At 36.6% G+C, this 14,642-nt stretch overlaps 1 protein-coding gene across 1 annotated transcript in view; it reads right to left on the reverse strand.

Annotated features, from left to right (window-relative positions):
- Positions 1 to 819: 819 nt before the first annotated feature.
- The window catches only part of Wasl (Wiskott-Aldrich syndrome-like), a 32,662-nt gene continuing 18,839 nt past the window's right edge, over positions 820 to 14,642 (reverse strand). The window contains exons 8-10 of the mRNA XM_005402337.2: positions 11,154 to 11,674; positions 8,009 to 8,117; positions 820 to 3,371 (exon numbers count right to left, since the gene is read on the reverse strand). Coding sequence (XP_005402394.1) covers positions 3,310 to 3,371; positions 8,009 to 8,117; positions 11,154 to 11,674 — 692 coding nt within the window. The 3' untranslated portion in view covers positions 820 to 3,309. The remainder of the gene's footprint in view (positions 3,372 to 8,008; positions 8,118 to 11,153; positions 11,675 to 14,642) is intronic.

Below are 14,642 nucleotides of genomic sequence, written 5' to 3' on the forward strand. Positions count from 1 at the left end.
GTATGTTCCTCAAGGCAATGGAGGATACTATATATCATACATACAGATGTAAGGGAGGTCTTAGCATTAGCTGCAACTAATGCTAACAATGTAAGTTCCCTATCATGTTCAAACAACTACTTTACCACATCTTGTTCCAGTGGTTTCCTTAACAAGAATACATACATATATAAAGAAGAGCTAATGAGAGAACACAGTGATTTAGAGCCAAGACGAGAAAGTGTCAATAAAATAAATGTGCAAGGTAAAATTTCCCAATCTTTCCATGAAGGATTTTCTACTGTACTATAAACAGTCTGTATCTTTACAGTCATCTTTTAGGAGGTCCATTCCTAAAGCAGTCATTTCAGGAATCTCTCCCCTGATTAGATAAATATCATGTGACTAGACAATTGTGAGACACATTTCTCTTTAAAAATTCTCCCAAAAGTTAAATACATTCTTAAGTGATCACATTGGTACAACAGAAAGAACTTTTTCAGAACATGCTACTCTGGAAATGTTTCTTAAAAGGAATTCTGTAGCATCTCCTACACTCTGAATTCCGTAACTCAGTTTAATCTTCAGACATCCACTTGTGCCAGGGCCAGTGCAACAGAAAATCTAGTTATCAAAAACTGAGTTTACTGTTTCAAGGAAGCACCATCTTTAACACTCTTTTGTTCACTGTGTTTACTTAACGGCAGGGTCTAACTCTCAGGGCATGCACTCCACAGAACACATCCACCATTATCATCTCTTGCTGTGTACCTTTCACTATTGAGCCCTCTTTTTTTCCTAACCTATTTTATGCTCTTAAGAAAGAAAAACACAGTTTTATTATATTGTTTGGGTCAAATTAATTTTATTATGTTCCATGATGAATTGCCACCAGTGCAACATCCTATTCACTATACATTTCAAAAAAAATTCACATACTAAACAAAATTTCAGTTGATAAATGGAAATGAATGATTGAAAATCTTTATGAATCTCATACATACAGTATGTGGCTAGCTGAAATTGTCTATCACACAGCATTTAGATATAAAAAGCCTCATGCTCATTTGTTAAAGGCAAAGGCTACCAGACAATTATTTAGCTGGAGTATACACAGGAGGCTTTCAGACAATGCCTAGGTAGAGCTGCCCACAGCGCAAGACAGTGGAGGACTGAAACATGCAACCTTACATCTTACTTGGTAAAGCAGATTTAATCTTCATGCCCAGACTGAATTCCACAGTTGTGTTTCAACCAATAGTAATTTAGACTTTATGCAGTAACAACAAAAAGTCTTTTTTTTTTTAAAGAAAAAAGAATAAACTCAATTACCTTGGTAAATTATATATTCATCTTACATGTTGTGCTCCTAACTCAAAGAATTGATATCTTCTACTCAGAGAAGCTTCTAATATACATTTATCTTACCAAAGTTAGCTGAAAAACCCGTAGTTCTTTGGTCCAAAGTTAAGAGATATCTTGTATTGGCATTATCTCAAAGATAACTTAAAATGTTTTTATGATGTCAAGGTAAAAATGCTTTTACATTATTACTTAAAATAAACATATTGTTCTATTTCCCATTTGCACAAATTCTTAATTTTATTGGTCAGTATCTGTTCAGTCTCGTCCACACCAAACTCAGTGAGCTCAAGCCACAATTAAAATGATCATAAGCAGGAAAAGGTTTCTTAGCAGCAAAGGGTACTGTGTTTACAATAAACAAAAGTCGAGAGTCTTTCCCATGTGCTCAAATTACTCCTGCAAGGAGGTAACATTCTTTGAATAACTTAACTACTTTACTGCACCACTTACTGCTTTCAGCAACCAAACCTTTTAAATTATTTTTACGATACCTAGATGAATGATCACTAGAGAGTATGTGATAAACTGGTTAAAATTCAAGCCACATCTTGCAGGTCCAGCCTGTCAAGATCAAGCCAATACTAGATTTTGGTCGGAACAATTCTATATAGCATAATTTTTAGTTGGATATTGTAACTATAGTACTGAAATACATTTGGAACTACATTCTGCATATGACTCAATGTGAGAAAATATGTATTTAAATCAAATAATTTTTTACCTAAAATTTAAAGTAGGTAGGCATGATAATTAGCACTATAAATACGAAACAACCCCTTTAGGCAGATTAGTGTATCGTTCAGAGGCAAGGAACCCCTAATTTAACATACCATTCAGTATGTCTAACAAATGTGCAGGATGCAAAGTTTTATTAAACAAACGAACAAAAAATCTATCAAATCAGTTAAATGTTCAAGACATGTGACACTGGACCATCAATCTTTTTTAAAAAAATGGAACCCTTAACCTGATTTTTGTAAAAACCTTGAGAAACTGCCAAAATAAAAATACACAACATGATAAATTCAGCATTTCAGTGTGTAATTTTGCCAGGAATTTGATTTTTTATGGTTCATACAAGCGAAAAAATAAAAATAATTCCACACCATTTAAATGATGTTCTGATTTAAATAGCATTTTAAAGGAATATTGGAGTAGTTCACGAAGAATAAAACCCAGAAACTTCCAACTTAAATCATTTTTCAGAATAATGCCAATACCTTTTCAAAAAATTTTTGCCTAAAAGAACCTGCCACACTTGCTACAACATAAAAAAAACCTCAGTTGAGTCCAGGTATGTAAGGGTTCCTTGGGATTACAGCCTGCAAACACCTCTGCTGTATCAGGAACAGGTAATATTGCTAGAAGAGGTGTGTTATGATTTTCCTCATTAGTATCTCTGTAACCGTGACTCTATGAAAAGCATATTGCTAAAATTTGAAAAATTGTATCAATGTAGTGTCTACAGAACTGTGCAATGTGTTGGCTTCGATATTCACATGTAGCACTGTATTCGAAATGAAGGGGCTAAAGAAACTAAAGTTACATCACTTACAAAAGAATGTAGTGCTATACTAGATTTCAATAAGAAAATTTAGGTACAGAAAAAGTAGGGTATGAAAATAGTGTTTTCCTTCTGGCATTATAACTAAATTACATTAAGGTTTTTGTCAGTCTCACACATAATATTTAAACTCCCTTGTTGATGGAATGAAATATATTCACAAATCAGGTGAGCATCCTGGTGTAAACTTGCACACAGTCACAGGGAGTACAGCTTTGTAGAGTATTACGACAAACCTTTACAGATTAAATGAGGTATTGCACAGATTAATAAAAAAAGCAAAAAAGGCAACAAAAATATACAGCAAATTGGTAGAACATTTACATGGTAATTTTACAGAATTCATAGACAGAAAGTAGTGTTTAGTATTTCACCTTAAAAATATATATATAATATATAGCTCAGTCTTCCCATTCATCATCATCCTCAAAATCTTCTTCATCATCTTCATCTTCATCTTCATCTAGAAGAATATCAAGATAAATAATTAAACATGCTAAGATGACATTACATAAATCTTGGGTGATTTTCTTTTTGGCTCGTGAAGCAGAAACTATTTAATTTCCAGAGAAATCTAGTTACTATGATAGTTCAAAATATAAAAAAATACATCTAAAATGTGTTATGGTTAAGTGAAGGTTAGAATAGGAGTTCCAAGATCTGGCTGTCCCATAGCTGTATGTAACACATTTTTAATCTATGTGTTCTTTTTCATTTTTACTGCATGTGGTTTTTTTCAGTACTGGGTTTCATGCATGCCAGATAAGCTCTCTACTATTAAACCACATCCTAAGCCTACCCTACGTGCTTTTTTAAACTACATTTGGGACAGTCTTTCTGAATTTCAGACTTGCACGTTATCAATTCAACTGCCTTCTTTTACTCTTCACACAGATTTTCAAACTCAAAACTTATCAAGTATTTTCTTCTTCTTAACCTTCTTCCTCTGCTTCCACTCTATTTGGCCTCTCTTTCTTTTCTTTTTTTTTTTTTTTTTTTGGTGTTTTTGAGACAGGGTCTAGCTATGCAGTTCAGGCTGGCCTTGAAGCTCACTTTGTAGCCCAGGCTGGTCTCGAACTCAACAATGATCCTCCTGCCTCAGCCTCTCCAGTGCTGGGATTACAGGCATGTGTCACCACACCCAGCTTGACTCTATCTCAATTACTGGCACCACTAACTTAGCAAGAAATTATGCCAAAAACCCTACAAATTATTAATGACTCCTTTGTGACCACCCAATCATCAAATCTGCTCCTGCCTACCACTTGCACTGCCACTTCCCAGGCCACCATAGTATCTTGCTCAGATTATAGGAACTCTGTAGCCCTTTTGTGAAAGCAAACAGTAGTATTATTTACATTCTAAATTTTTTTTGTGGCTAGTCTGCTAAAGGCTTCCTGTTGTCTGTGACCTCATTCTCAAAGATCGTACATGATTCACCAAATCATTGTTTCTCCCCATCCTTTTATTACATGATGTCCTGTTTGGATTCAAGCCTCCTTCTATTCTAGAAATGTGCCAACCTTACTCCTGCATTAGTTTTCAAAGTAGCTGTTTTTCTGTCTGACTGAACCTTCTCTCCTCTTTATTTCTACTCAAAAACAATGTCCACAGAGGCGTTTCCTGACCATCGCACGTGAAGACCTTTTCTTGTAACATCACTGCCTGAAAACCTCCTACTCTCTGCAGATGCTTGGTCTTCACACCGAACTCTCTGAAAGCAGCCGCTCTGCCTGTCTTTGGCACTGTGCCCTCAGCACCAGGACACTGCTCCACAGAGGGTGCTCACTCAGTACTTGCTAAATGAATATTCAATGCCATCAAATTCTATGAGCACACATCTTCAGTTTATCAACTTTTCACAACTGCTAACTAACCCTGTAAACATCTGCCTGCCTGCCTGTTTATGACACACACGCATGGGATAGATGTACAGAACATGGAGCATCTGTTTTCTTCTACCCTCTCCTCCATGAAAAATATTTTTAAGGAAAGGATGTATACAGAAGTACTTATGCTCTGGTGTAAGGACACTGAAATTAACAGAGGCTAGAAAGTAATGACGGTATCTTCCTTTGGTCCACAAACTAAGTTATTTCTTTCATAATAATAATCTTTATTTAACTAACACTAATGATCAGCACTAAATTACCAGAGAATTTATGTGGAAAGGCATTTAACTGACTGCATGTTACCTTCTGTGCTTCGCTTTCTGCTACCCAAAGCTTCTACTAAATATGCTTCAAAAGTTTACCTGGATGAAAGCACCAAGTACACCAAACCACGCATTTATAGACCACCTAAAGACAAGGACTACAAGCCCCCACTCCCACTGCTGAGATGGAGAAAGCAGCTAACACGCTAACCTCACACACTACACACAGGAAGTACAGTCACAAGAAATTAATCCAAAAATAAAGAAATAAAACATCATGACCCCATCCGGTAAGACAAAATAAATGCTTTCTTAGGGTCACGTTTCACAGAGACTTGGAATTTCTTTTTTCCTTGCCACAGAATCAGGATCAATCTATTTGATACTAGCAGCTTTTAAAATTCTCAAGTAATTTCTATATCTAAAGTGATCTGTTTAATTTTCTTTTCCTGTGCAGCTTGAACTTCACACTGGCAGTCAACTGAGTATGTCTCTATCGCCTCAATTAGAATGTTTACCTCTTGCCGCTGTAAGCTCTCTATGCCTGCTCTTACCAATGTTCTCCTATGTACCACCAGATATATCCCTTTTCTGATGTACTGATGAATGGCCCACTGTTCCTGCCTTCACATATCATGAACGTGTGACAACAGAAAAGTGAGACCACCTACTGATGTCAAACTGTTGCAGAATGTATGGGAGCAAGGACATAACAACAGCTTATAAACAGTTATCGATTTACAAAATCTGCTGATGACAATAAAATAAGGCAGCAGATAAATGTTTTCCTACACAAGTTTCCAGAGAAATAATAAAATTTAGGAAAGCAAAGGCCCTTTAATGAATATCTTTAAAAAAAAGGAAGCAAAAACCCCCCATATTTTTCAGCCTTCAATTCCAGCTCTACATCCAAGAGATAATTATTTTCTTGCACCCAGAGACTGTACCTACTGCAGAATCTACAGCACAGTCCCTGCTCCTTAACTTTCATCTCAGAAACATCTGACCCAGGTGAGCACAGCCCTCTTTCAAAAATCTGCTTCACCTGGATTCTATATTCCGGTCCTCGGATCTCATTAGACCTCTTCCCTAAACCGACTTGCTCGCATCTCGTTCTGAAACCTTGAGCACCATGTGCTACGCACAGCCTGCTGACCCGCAGATTTACACCACTGGCATCTCCCAGGAATTCCAGATACACGACCAACATATACATTTGATAGGTATATCAAGTTTAATAGGTATGAAAACCAAACTCCTAGTTTTTCAAACTTGCTCCTATCTGTTAAGGAAATTTACCCTCCTGACTGCTCAGGTTAAAAACCTGGGAGTCATCCTTCACTCCTCATCCTTTCAAACCTCGCTTCCAATCCATCACCGATGCCAATGATCATATTCAAAGTACACCTAAGCCCTTCTCACTGGCACTGTACATCTAGTTCAAGCCTCCACAGCCTCCTGCTCAAGTCATAGCCACTGCTCTACTTAAAACCTGCCAGCTGCTTCCATCACATTACATCAGAAGGCAGGGTCTTCAAAGCCTGACTAATGGCGCCCACTTCGTTCCTTTCTACCTTCTCTAGCCCAGCCACACAGGCACCCTCATTACTCCTCAACCCAAGTACTGTGTCACTCCTTGGATCCCTTCTGGTCTTCTCTCAAATATCACTTTACTTAGGCTTATTATTCCATTCCAAACAGAACCTCCCTCCCACAGCTTGTAATTAATCAATTCCCTCTGTCCCTTTTCTGATAAGCTTTTGTCCTTAGGACCTATTTAATATATTCTAACCACCCCCTTACTCCAGAAAGGCAGGAACTTTTGTTGTTTGGTTAAAATCTTAGCATTATTCCACAACAAATAATTACGGAATGAAGTAGTCTAGTCTCTCTCTCTGTAATGTAATATAGGAATAAATATGCCCACATAAGAAAAACAAATGTTGCCCAAGTACCTTAACATATCATGTTCTAGCTGTGTGCACATGCCTGTAATCCCAGCTACCTGGGAGGCTGAGGCAGAAGGATAACCAGTTTGAGGCCTACTTGGGAAATACTGCAAGACTCTGTCTCAAAATGAAATTTTAAAAAGGGTTGGGTGTATAGTTCAGTGGTATAGTATTTGCCTAGTATGCACAAAGCCTTGGGTTCAATCCTCAGCACACATTCCCTCAAAAGACACTGAGGTCCCTATAAAGAAAAGGAAAATAACATTTATTGAGTACCTACTATGTGTTAGGCAATCTGATGAGTAAATACTATTTTAATCTTACATAGTCATATATGTGAATTCTCTCCATGTAACGAAAACTTGAAATTAAATTGCAGTTGTAATAAAAACAAAGTTATGATTCTAGCACATCACGCCAGAGCACTTCAGTAGACCCCAACCACATCAATCAGCCAAATCCATCCTACTGCCTTTTTAAAGGGGCAATGTTCATTTATATGGTGGTATGTGTATGTTTAAACCTTTTAAGCAATGACAAAAGATGGAGGGCTCAAGAATGTATTCTTTAGTGAATCCCAGCCTCAGTGGAATCACCAAATTTTTCAGCATTAACCCTCAACAGATCAGAGAAACTCTCAGAATTCATGTCTTCAAAATATCATACAAAGAAGATCCAGAAATCCCAAGCCACTTCCAGAGGTTGCTTGCCAGGAATTCTACTAGTATTTGTCACCACTGGAAACAAAACTACCATTCTTCCAAAGCTGTTTTTCCAGTATTCTGTTATGGCTGTGGCTCCTGGGCATCCATTAAGTTTTAGAAAGACCAGTCATACAGACAATAATTGCTTTGAATATTGCCTAGAACCTGTCTTAGTAACTTACTCAATTAGCACCCAAAAAAGCTACTAATTATAAAAATAAAAATAGCAGAACTTCAAACATCCAAATTTATTTCACATCCACACACTCTCACACACAGGCAAAAAGGGTACCTGAAGAGTGAATGGCTTTGCTCCTCTTCTGCATCACTTCCATCAGCGCACCCACAATCCCTGAGGTGGGTGCAGGTGTCGGCGGGGCAGACTCTTGGCCGTCAGACACCTCGCGAAAGAAAGTTATGGAAACTCAGTTACAGGCTGGAGATGCAGCTTACTGGTAGAGCGCTTCCTAGCAAGTGCAACACCTTGGGTTCAATTCCCAGCACCACAAAGACACACACAGAAACTTAAATACATATCTTTGCAAAGAGGTTCTCTCCTCAGAATGTGTTACTGTTTTAGAATGACTTCTTATTTTAAAAGAAAATACAGAAAAAAAAGCAGGGACATCTGAAGGCCAGGACATGATTAACTAAATGAAGAAGCAAACTACTACTTTAAAGAACTGTCCAAGAACTACTTCCTTTCCTTCAAAATGTCATTAATACACACATAATACCTAACACATCTCTGAAGCAGTGACTACACTTACATTGTAACTAAACTCCTCCTTGAACAATACTTGCCCACTGAACCTGGGTTACTTCTGTTCAGCTGAACATACAAACCGTGAGATGTTAAAATTTAAAACTACTATCACGAGCCTGGGGCAATACTTAGATTCCTACACTTACTAGGTGGGGGCCACGTTCAGCTATCTACGAGCAAAAGCAGAAATTCATGTTTTACAAGAGAAACTCAGCTGTCCACGTGCATGCTGTGCCCGTATGTTATGTAAGCTATGATTAACGTGTGTATAGAATATTTCAAAAGGAACCTCCCTTCTCGTGGCGTATCACTTCTCTTTCAGGAGACTGAGAAGCTTTTAAATGCACCCATCTCACAAGTCAAATAACTATTCCTAATAGAAATATCTCATCCAAGTATATTCAGAAAAAAAATTACCACTTTCATTAAAATTGACTTTTCCAGAATAGTACACTGAAAAATTATCTGTCTTCCCAATATACATACTGAAAAAGGAATATAGGCAAACTATTCAGAAAAAAATACAATTTTAAATGTACTGCTTTGAGTGCTTGAAACATGGAGTCATTCCTGTATATTCACAGTTATATTTGACTGTACTTATCCACATAAATGTATATTGGTATAATTAAAGATGAAAAGTATACCTGTGCTAAATAGTCATACAAGATTTTAAACATATATTTTTATTTATGTAAAATTCTAAATCATTTCCTGAAGAGAATCCTCTTATTAAGACAACTCTAGCCCTAAGCTGCTTGTCTGTTTGGACTAAAGACCTTTTCCTTTAAAAAAAAAATAGTGATACCTGGGTTCACCAAATTAATTCTTTCCATGATTCTGGTCACAAACCAAATTCTAGTCCATGAGCTGAGGTGCTACTGTATTCGCAAGACACAGATCCATCCATTAGCAATTAGGTTTTACAGACCAGTAGGTTTTATGTAACTATTATTGTAGAGACAAGTAGGCCTTATGTAACACCATTATTAGTAAACAAGCACCAGAAGCAGAGAGGGTAACAGAAAGTTTCAGAGCTTTGTACTTTTGCATGGGGCTCTAACAGCAGCCAGGCTACCTTTTAGCATCTGGTAATACAAAGCAGAGAGCACAAAGGAAGGACACAGAATTATCCTCAAACATACATTTTTAGTACAGTATTTACTTGGACAAGGCTACTTGAGATACGATACACATGGAATTCAAAACATATGTAAGTGCATACTTATATAATTCCCACCAGTTCTTTAATTAAATCTCTAATTTCATGTTAGTCATATTCATCACAGAATGAACTGATGATATACAAAGAAAATTTAAAGAAATACAGAAAAATTTCAGATCAGATGTATAATCTGCCAATAATTTACTGGTAAAACACTGAATGCACCCAAAAGGAAAGTGACTGGGGTAATAATGGTTTAGTATTTTACACTGAGGATAGAAAGTATTTTTCTCTCTAGAAGAAATTTAAAAGCCAATTCACAAGTTGTTTCTCCTGGGGAAAAGGAGAAGGGGCAGAATGGAAAGACATGAGCACAATAAACGACAGCCCAAGGGTATTTCAAATCTAGTGTATCCCATTTTAAAAAATAGCTTGAATGTTAAAAGCCAGTTTTATATTTTTAAATGGCTGAAAGAAAAAAGAGGAGCATTTGTAACCTGTGTAAATCACAAGTAACTCAAATTTCAGTGTCGAAAATAAACTTCATATAACACCGTGCCCGTTCACTCATTTATGTACTCTTGGTGGCCACTTTAGAGGTAGAATGGCAGACCTGATTAATAATGGCAAGAGTCTCATGACCTCTAAGCCTAAATATTTACTATCAGGTCCTTTATAAAAAAAGTTTGTCAACTGCTGGAAGATTAAATGACCTGTAGTATTAAATGATCATCTTGCTGGGTATGGTGGCACACACCTGTAATCCCAGTACTAAGGAGGCTGAGGTAGGAGGATCATTGTGAGTTCAAGACCAGCCTGGGTTACACAGCAAGCTCAAGGCCAACCTGAATTGCATAGTGGGACCCTGTCTCAAAAGGATAATCTATCAATCAATAAATAAATGATCATCTTGTCTGATTCAGAAAATCCAAAACTGTCTGCCGTTACTGTCAGTAACTCTATTAGAAGTATTAATTTTCTGTGCAGACTGATTCTCTACTACCCTAAATTTCAGTATATAAACACTTTAAAATATGATTTAATTTTCATAGTTACTGGATATGGATTTACCGAGGGGACCCCAATCGGATTGAACTAGGGCTGTTTTAAATTATCTATAGTTTAATAAGAATTTACTTAAAAGTAGAGTTCAGAAGAATGAATTGCAACATACTACATAACTCCATTTATGTGAAGTTCTAGAACAGGCAAAACTAATCTGTGAATCAGATCAATGATTGTTTTGGGAGGAACTAACTAGGAAGACACATAAAGCAATTTTCTGGGGTGATGGACTATTCTACACTTTGATATAAAAGTACGGATTACACAGCTATAGGAAAAAATTCACTGATTGTATGCAAAGATATGTAAAAGTTCACAGGGTTAAAAACTGAATGTAAGTACCAGAAAAGATAAAACAATAACCTTTTCAAAGATGCCTTATGAATTACTTCAAAATTTTATTCTGCTAGAAGATCTACAATGAAAGGTCACGTTACTTACAGATTTCAGTTGAATACCCTGTCGTATCTGGTCTAAAAGTGCATCCCTTCCAGAGCAGGACACCGGTCGACTGTTCTGTTCCACTTTTTTTAGCTGAGCACCCTCTCTGATTTGATCTAAAAGAGCTGCTTTGCTTCCTGCTGGTGGTGGAACTTGATGGTCCCCATCAGATGGGAGGCCAGGGGGAGGTGGTGGCCCAGGTGGAGGCGGAGGTGGAGGCGGTAGGGGTGGTACCACTGACCCTGTTGTCACCGAAAGAGGTGGAGGTGGTGGTGGAGGCCCTGAAGGTGCTGAGGAGGGAAGGGCTGGAGGTGGAGGAGGATACATCCTGTTTGGCGGTGGTGGTGGGATACCCACTCCGGGTCTGGAAGGGGGTGGTGGAGGTGCAGCGGTAGGAGCTCTTGAAGGTGGTGGAGGAGGAGCACCTCTTCCTCTGGCAGGGGGAGGAGGAGGCCCTGAACTGTGTGGAGGGGGGGGAGGGGGAGGAGGGCCACCTCGTGATGGTGGTGGAGGTGGTGGTGCTGAAATCAAACAGAAAAAAAAAAATGAAAGCATCCATTTTTTGTCCCCATAAACGTCATACTAATAAAGTAACTTAACATGCCCAAAACACAAAGAAACAAAAAATAAGACCACGCAGAAAGGTCTCATTTTGCATTTTATTTACAAACATTAGCTGAACACTCACATTTTGTCATTTTATTTGGATATAAATACTAGCTTAAAGATCACCTTCCTGTTGTTTCCTGAAAAATACACTTAAAACAACAGAATACAATGTCTGGGGTTCAGTATCAGTTCTGACAGTAAGAGCAATAAACGTTTCAACCTTACATAGCAACAGCAACATAATAAAATTAAACATTTTATTTCATAAGCATTACTTTATATTTTAATAAAAATTAATGAATATCTTCCCTTTTTAAAGAATCTAATACATTTAGGTTTTAAAAAATATAAAATCAATTAAAATTCAAATTTTACAGTGTGGGCATAATCTATTAGAATTTATTCACATTAAACCTTAACCTAAACTGAGTGTAGGGGCACATGCAGGTAATCCCAGCACTTGGGAGGTTGGGGCTGGAGGACCCGTGAGTTCAAGGCCAGTCTGGGCTACAAAGTGAGTTCAAGGCCAGCCTGAACTATATAGTGAGGCCTTGTTTCAAAACACCAAATTCAATCAATTTCATCCTAAATCCAAATGTAAATCTTTAAAAAAAAAATGTAATCCTATAATTTACGTGTTCTTTAAGAATATGACATTCTACATTTCTAAAAGTGGTCAGCAATTGTGAAAGTGGTATTAAGGGAGGTTGGATGCTCAATGGAAATGTTAAATTACTTACTTAGGAGATATGAACCGATTACTGACAAATTAAGAATTTGTATAAATGCAAAATTAAACTAGTTACCATTATTCTTCTAGTATTGATATTTACATTCTTATTCTACTTATATGAAAATATAATAGAAAAACAAATCCAAAAGTATAGCAACATCAGACTGTATGAGGGAATGTGAATAAAACCTTAAAAGTTAAATTTTATTTTTATTTTTTTTCTGGAGACATGATTTTTGCCAACAATACACAAATTTGTGCAATAACATCATTTCTCCATTCAGAAAATGATCAGAAGAATTAAAATTTTAGGAGCAGAGATATATTAGTATCCTATAGCTGTTTCTATTTATCTATACAGAATAGGAGGTACTGAGGAATATTCTTACCCAATATGTTCACAGTTTAAAATACCTAACTTAATTACAAATATCAACAGGCTTAGATGCTCAGGAATTCAATGACATGAAAGAGGAAAAACTTTAAAGGGAATAAAATGTGTCTTTTGATTTCATCTGGGACAATCAAGGGGATCATGTTATTGAAAAATTACAGTCAAACTTAATAAAAAAACACTGAATGAAACAAAGCTCACAGGGCCTTGTTTTGGGGATTCATATTTTTCAAACTGCAGATTACATATAGCTGCAAGCAGAACAGTTACCTTACACACATGTGATCATGGTGGGAGACTCCTGTGTCTCACTCAAGTTACACTAAAGGTCAGGATGCTACAGCTAAGGCTCACCCAATTTTCTAACTGGACTTAAAGAAAGGAGGCTTAGAACCTGCCAAAGGTAGAGGTGTTTTCTAACATATTTTCCATTAAAGGGGAAAATGGGAGAACAGCATATAATAATGTACATGTTGCATAAGAGTGTATCAGACCCTTCAAAGAGATACAAATTTAATTTTAATCGGTTTTAGGTCTGTATTTCAAGTTGCAATAATATTTACCTAAATTGGCAGGATTTATCATTTGCTTATCTCTTATTCATAAGGAAAGGAACCTGGATGACTTTACTATTTTATTATCTTACTCTAAATTCTAACTAAATTATGCCATACTATAAAATTTCAATTTTAATTTATTTTATATTTTAAAAGCCAAAGTGCACTTGATTCTTTATTTTACTATTATATTACCCAGTTTATAAAGTATTAAATAAAAAATATTTTTCATGATTTCATCAAGAAGTTTGGACTTAAAGCTCTTTTGAACCTGCAATAAAAGTACATTGATTGGTATAATTTGGAGTCCAGGTAACACCCATCAAAACAGACATTCAATCATTGTTTAGAGAAAGGAGAACCTTATTGTGTAATGAATAAACCATCAGTTGAATACAATTGGAGTGTAGCAAATTTTTATTATCTTGAAAAGTGATGGCAAATTTTCTGTATTTTCTTAAAACACCTATTATAGCAACTTTCTGTTTTAATAGTCTGCATTATATCTACACAAAAAGGAAAAGTATGTAAAACTAAAAAATATAACCCATGGTAAAAATATGAAAGAACTGAGGCAGGAAAGGACAGACAGATAATGCACTATTAATGAGATTTACATGCATATTTGAACCAAACACCACATACCACTTGGAGAAACTCTGATAGGAATTTTCAAAACTTTCAAGTCACCACAAACACCAGACAGTGACAACAGGGTTGGGATTTAAAACAGAGAGAAAGCAAGCAAACACACAAAGAGGAAAGCACGAAACAAAAGTCAACCAATGAAAACTGCTCTCACTGTCAAATTTAAACTTAAGACGTCAGCTAACAGAAACAAAAAAGAAAACGCTGTCTTAATGGCACCCTACAAAGAAACATTGAAAAACTTAAAAAATGATCCCTTCAGATCAGTATTAGGAATATGAATAGACAATTCTCTGGTATTTATAGGAACTAAAAGAAGAAATTCCACCATCATTTAGGTTTAAAAGAAAAACAGAGGCTTGGGATGTAGCTCACTGGCAGAGCACCTGCCTACCAAAAACGCACACGGCCTGAGCAGCAAACAACAACAAGGGCTACTGAGGAATTCAGAAAACACTTAAGAATTGATGTCATGGACTCTCATCAAGATGCTGTTTTTTTTTTTTTTTCCAGTACCAGGATTCAAACTCACAACCTCGTGCTTGCCA

This window comes from Chinchilla lanigera, unplaced genomic scaffold (assembly GCF_000276665.1).
Source record: "Chinchilla lanigera isolate Chin_1 unplaced genomic scaffold, ChiLan1.0 scaffold00078, whole genome shotgun sequence".
Taxonomy (NCBI): Eukaryota; Metazoa; Chordata; class Mammalia; order Rodentia; family Chinchillidae; genus Chinchilla; species Chinchilla lanigera.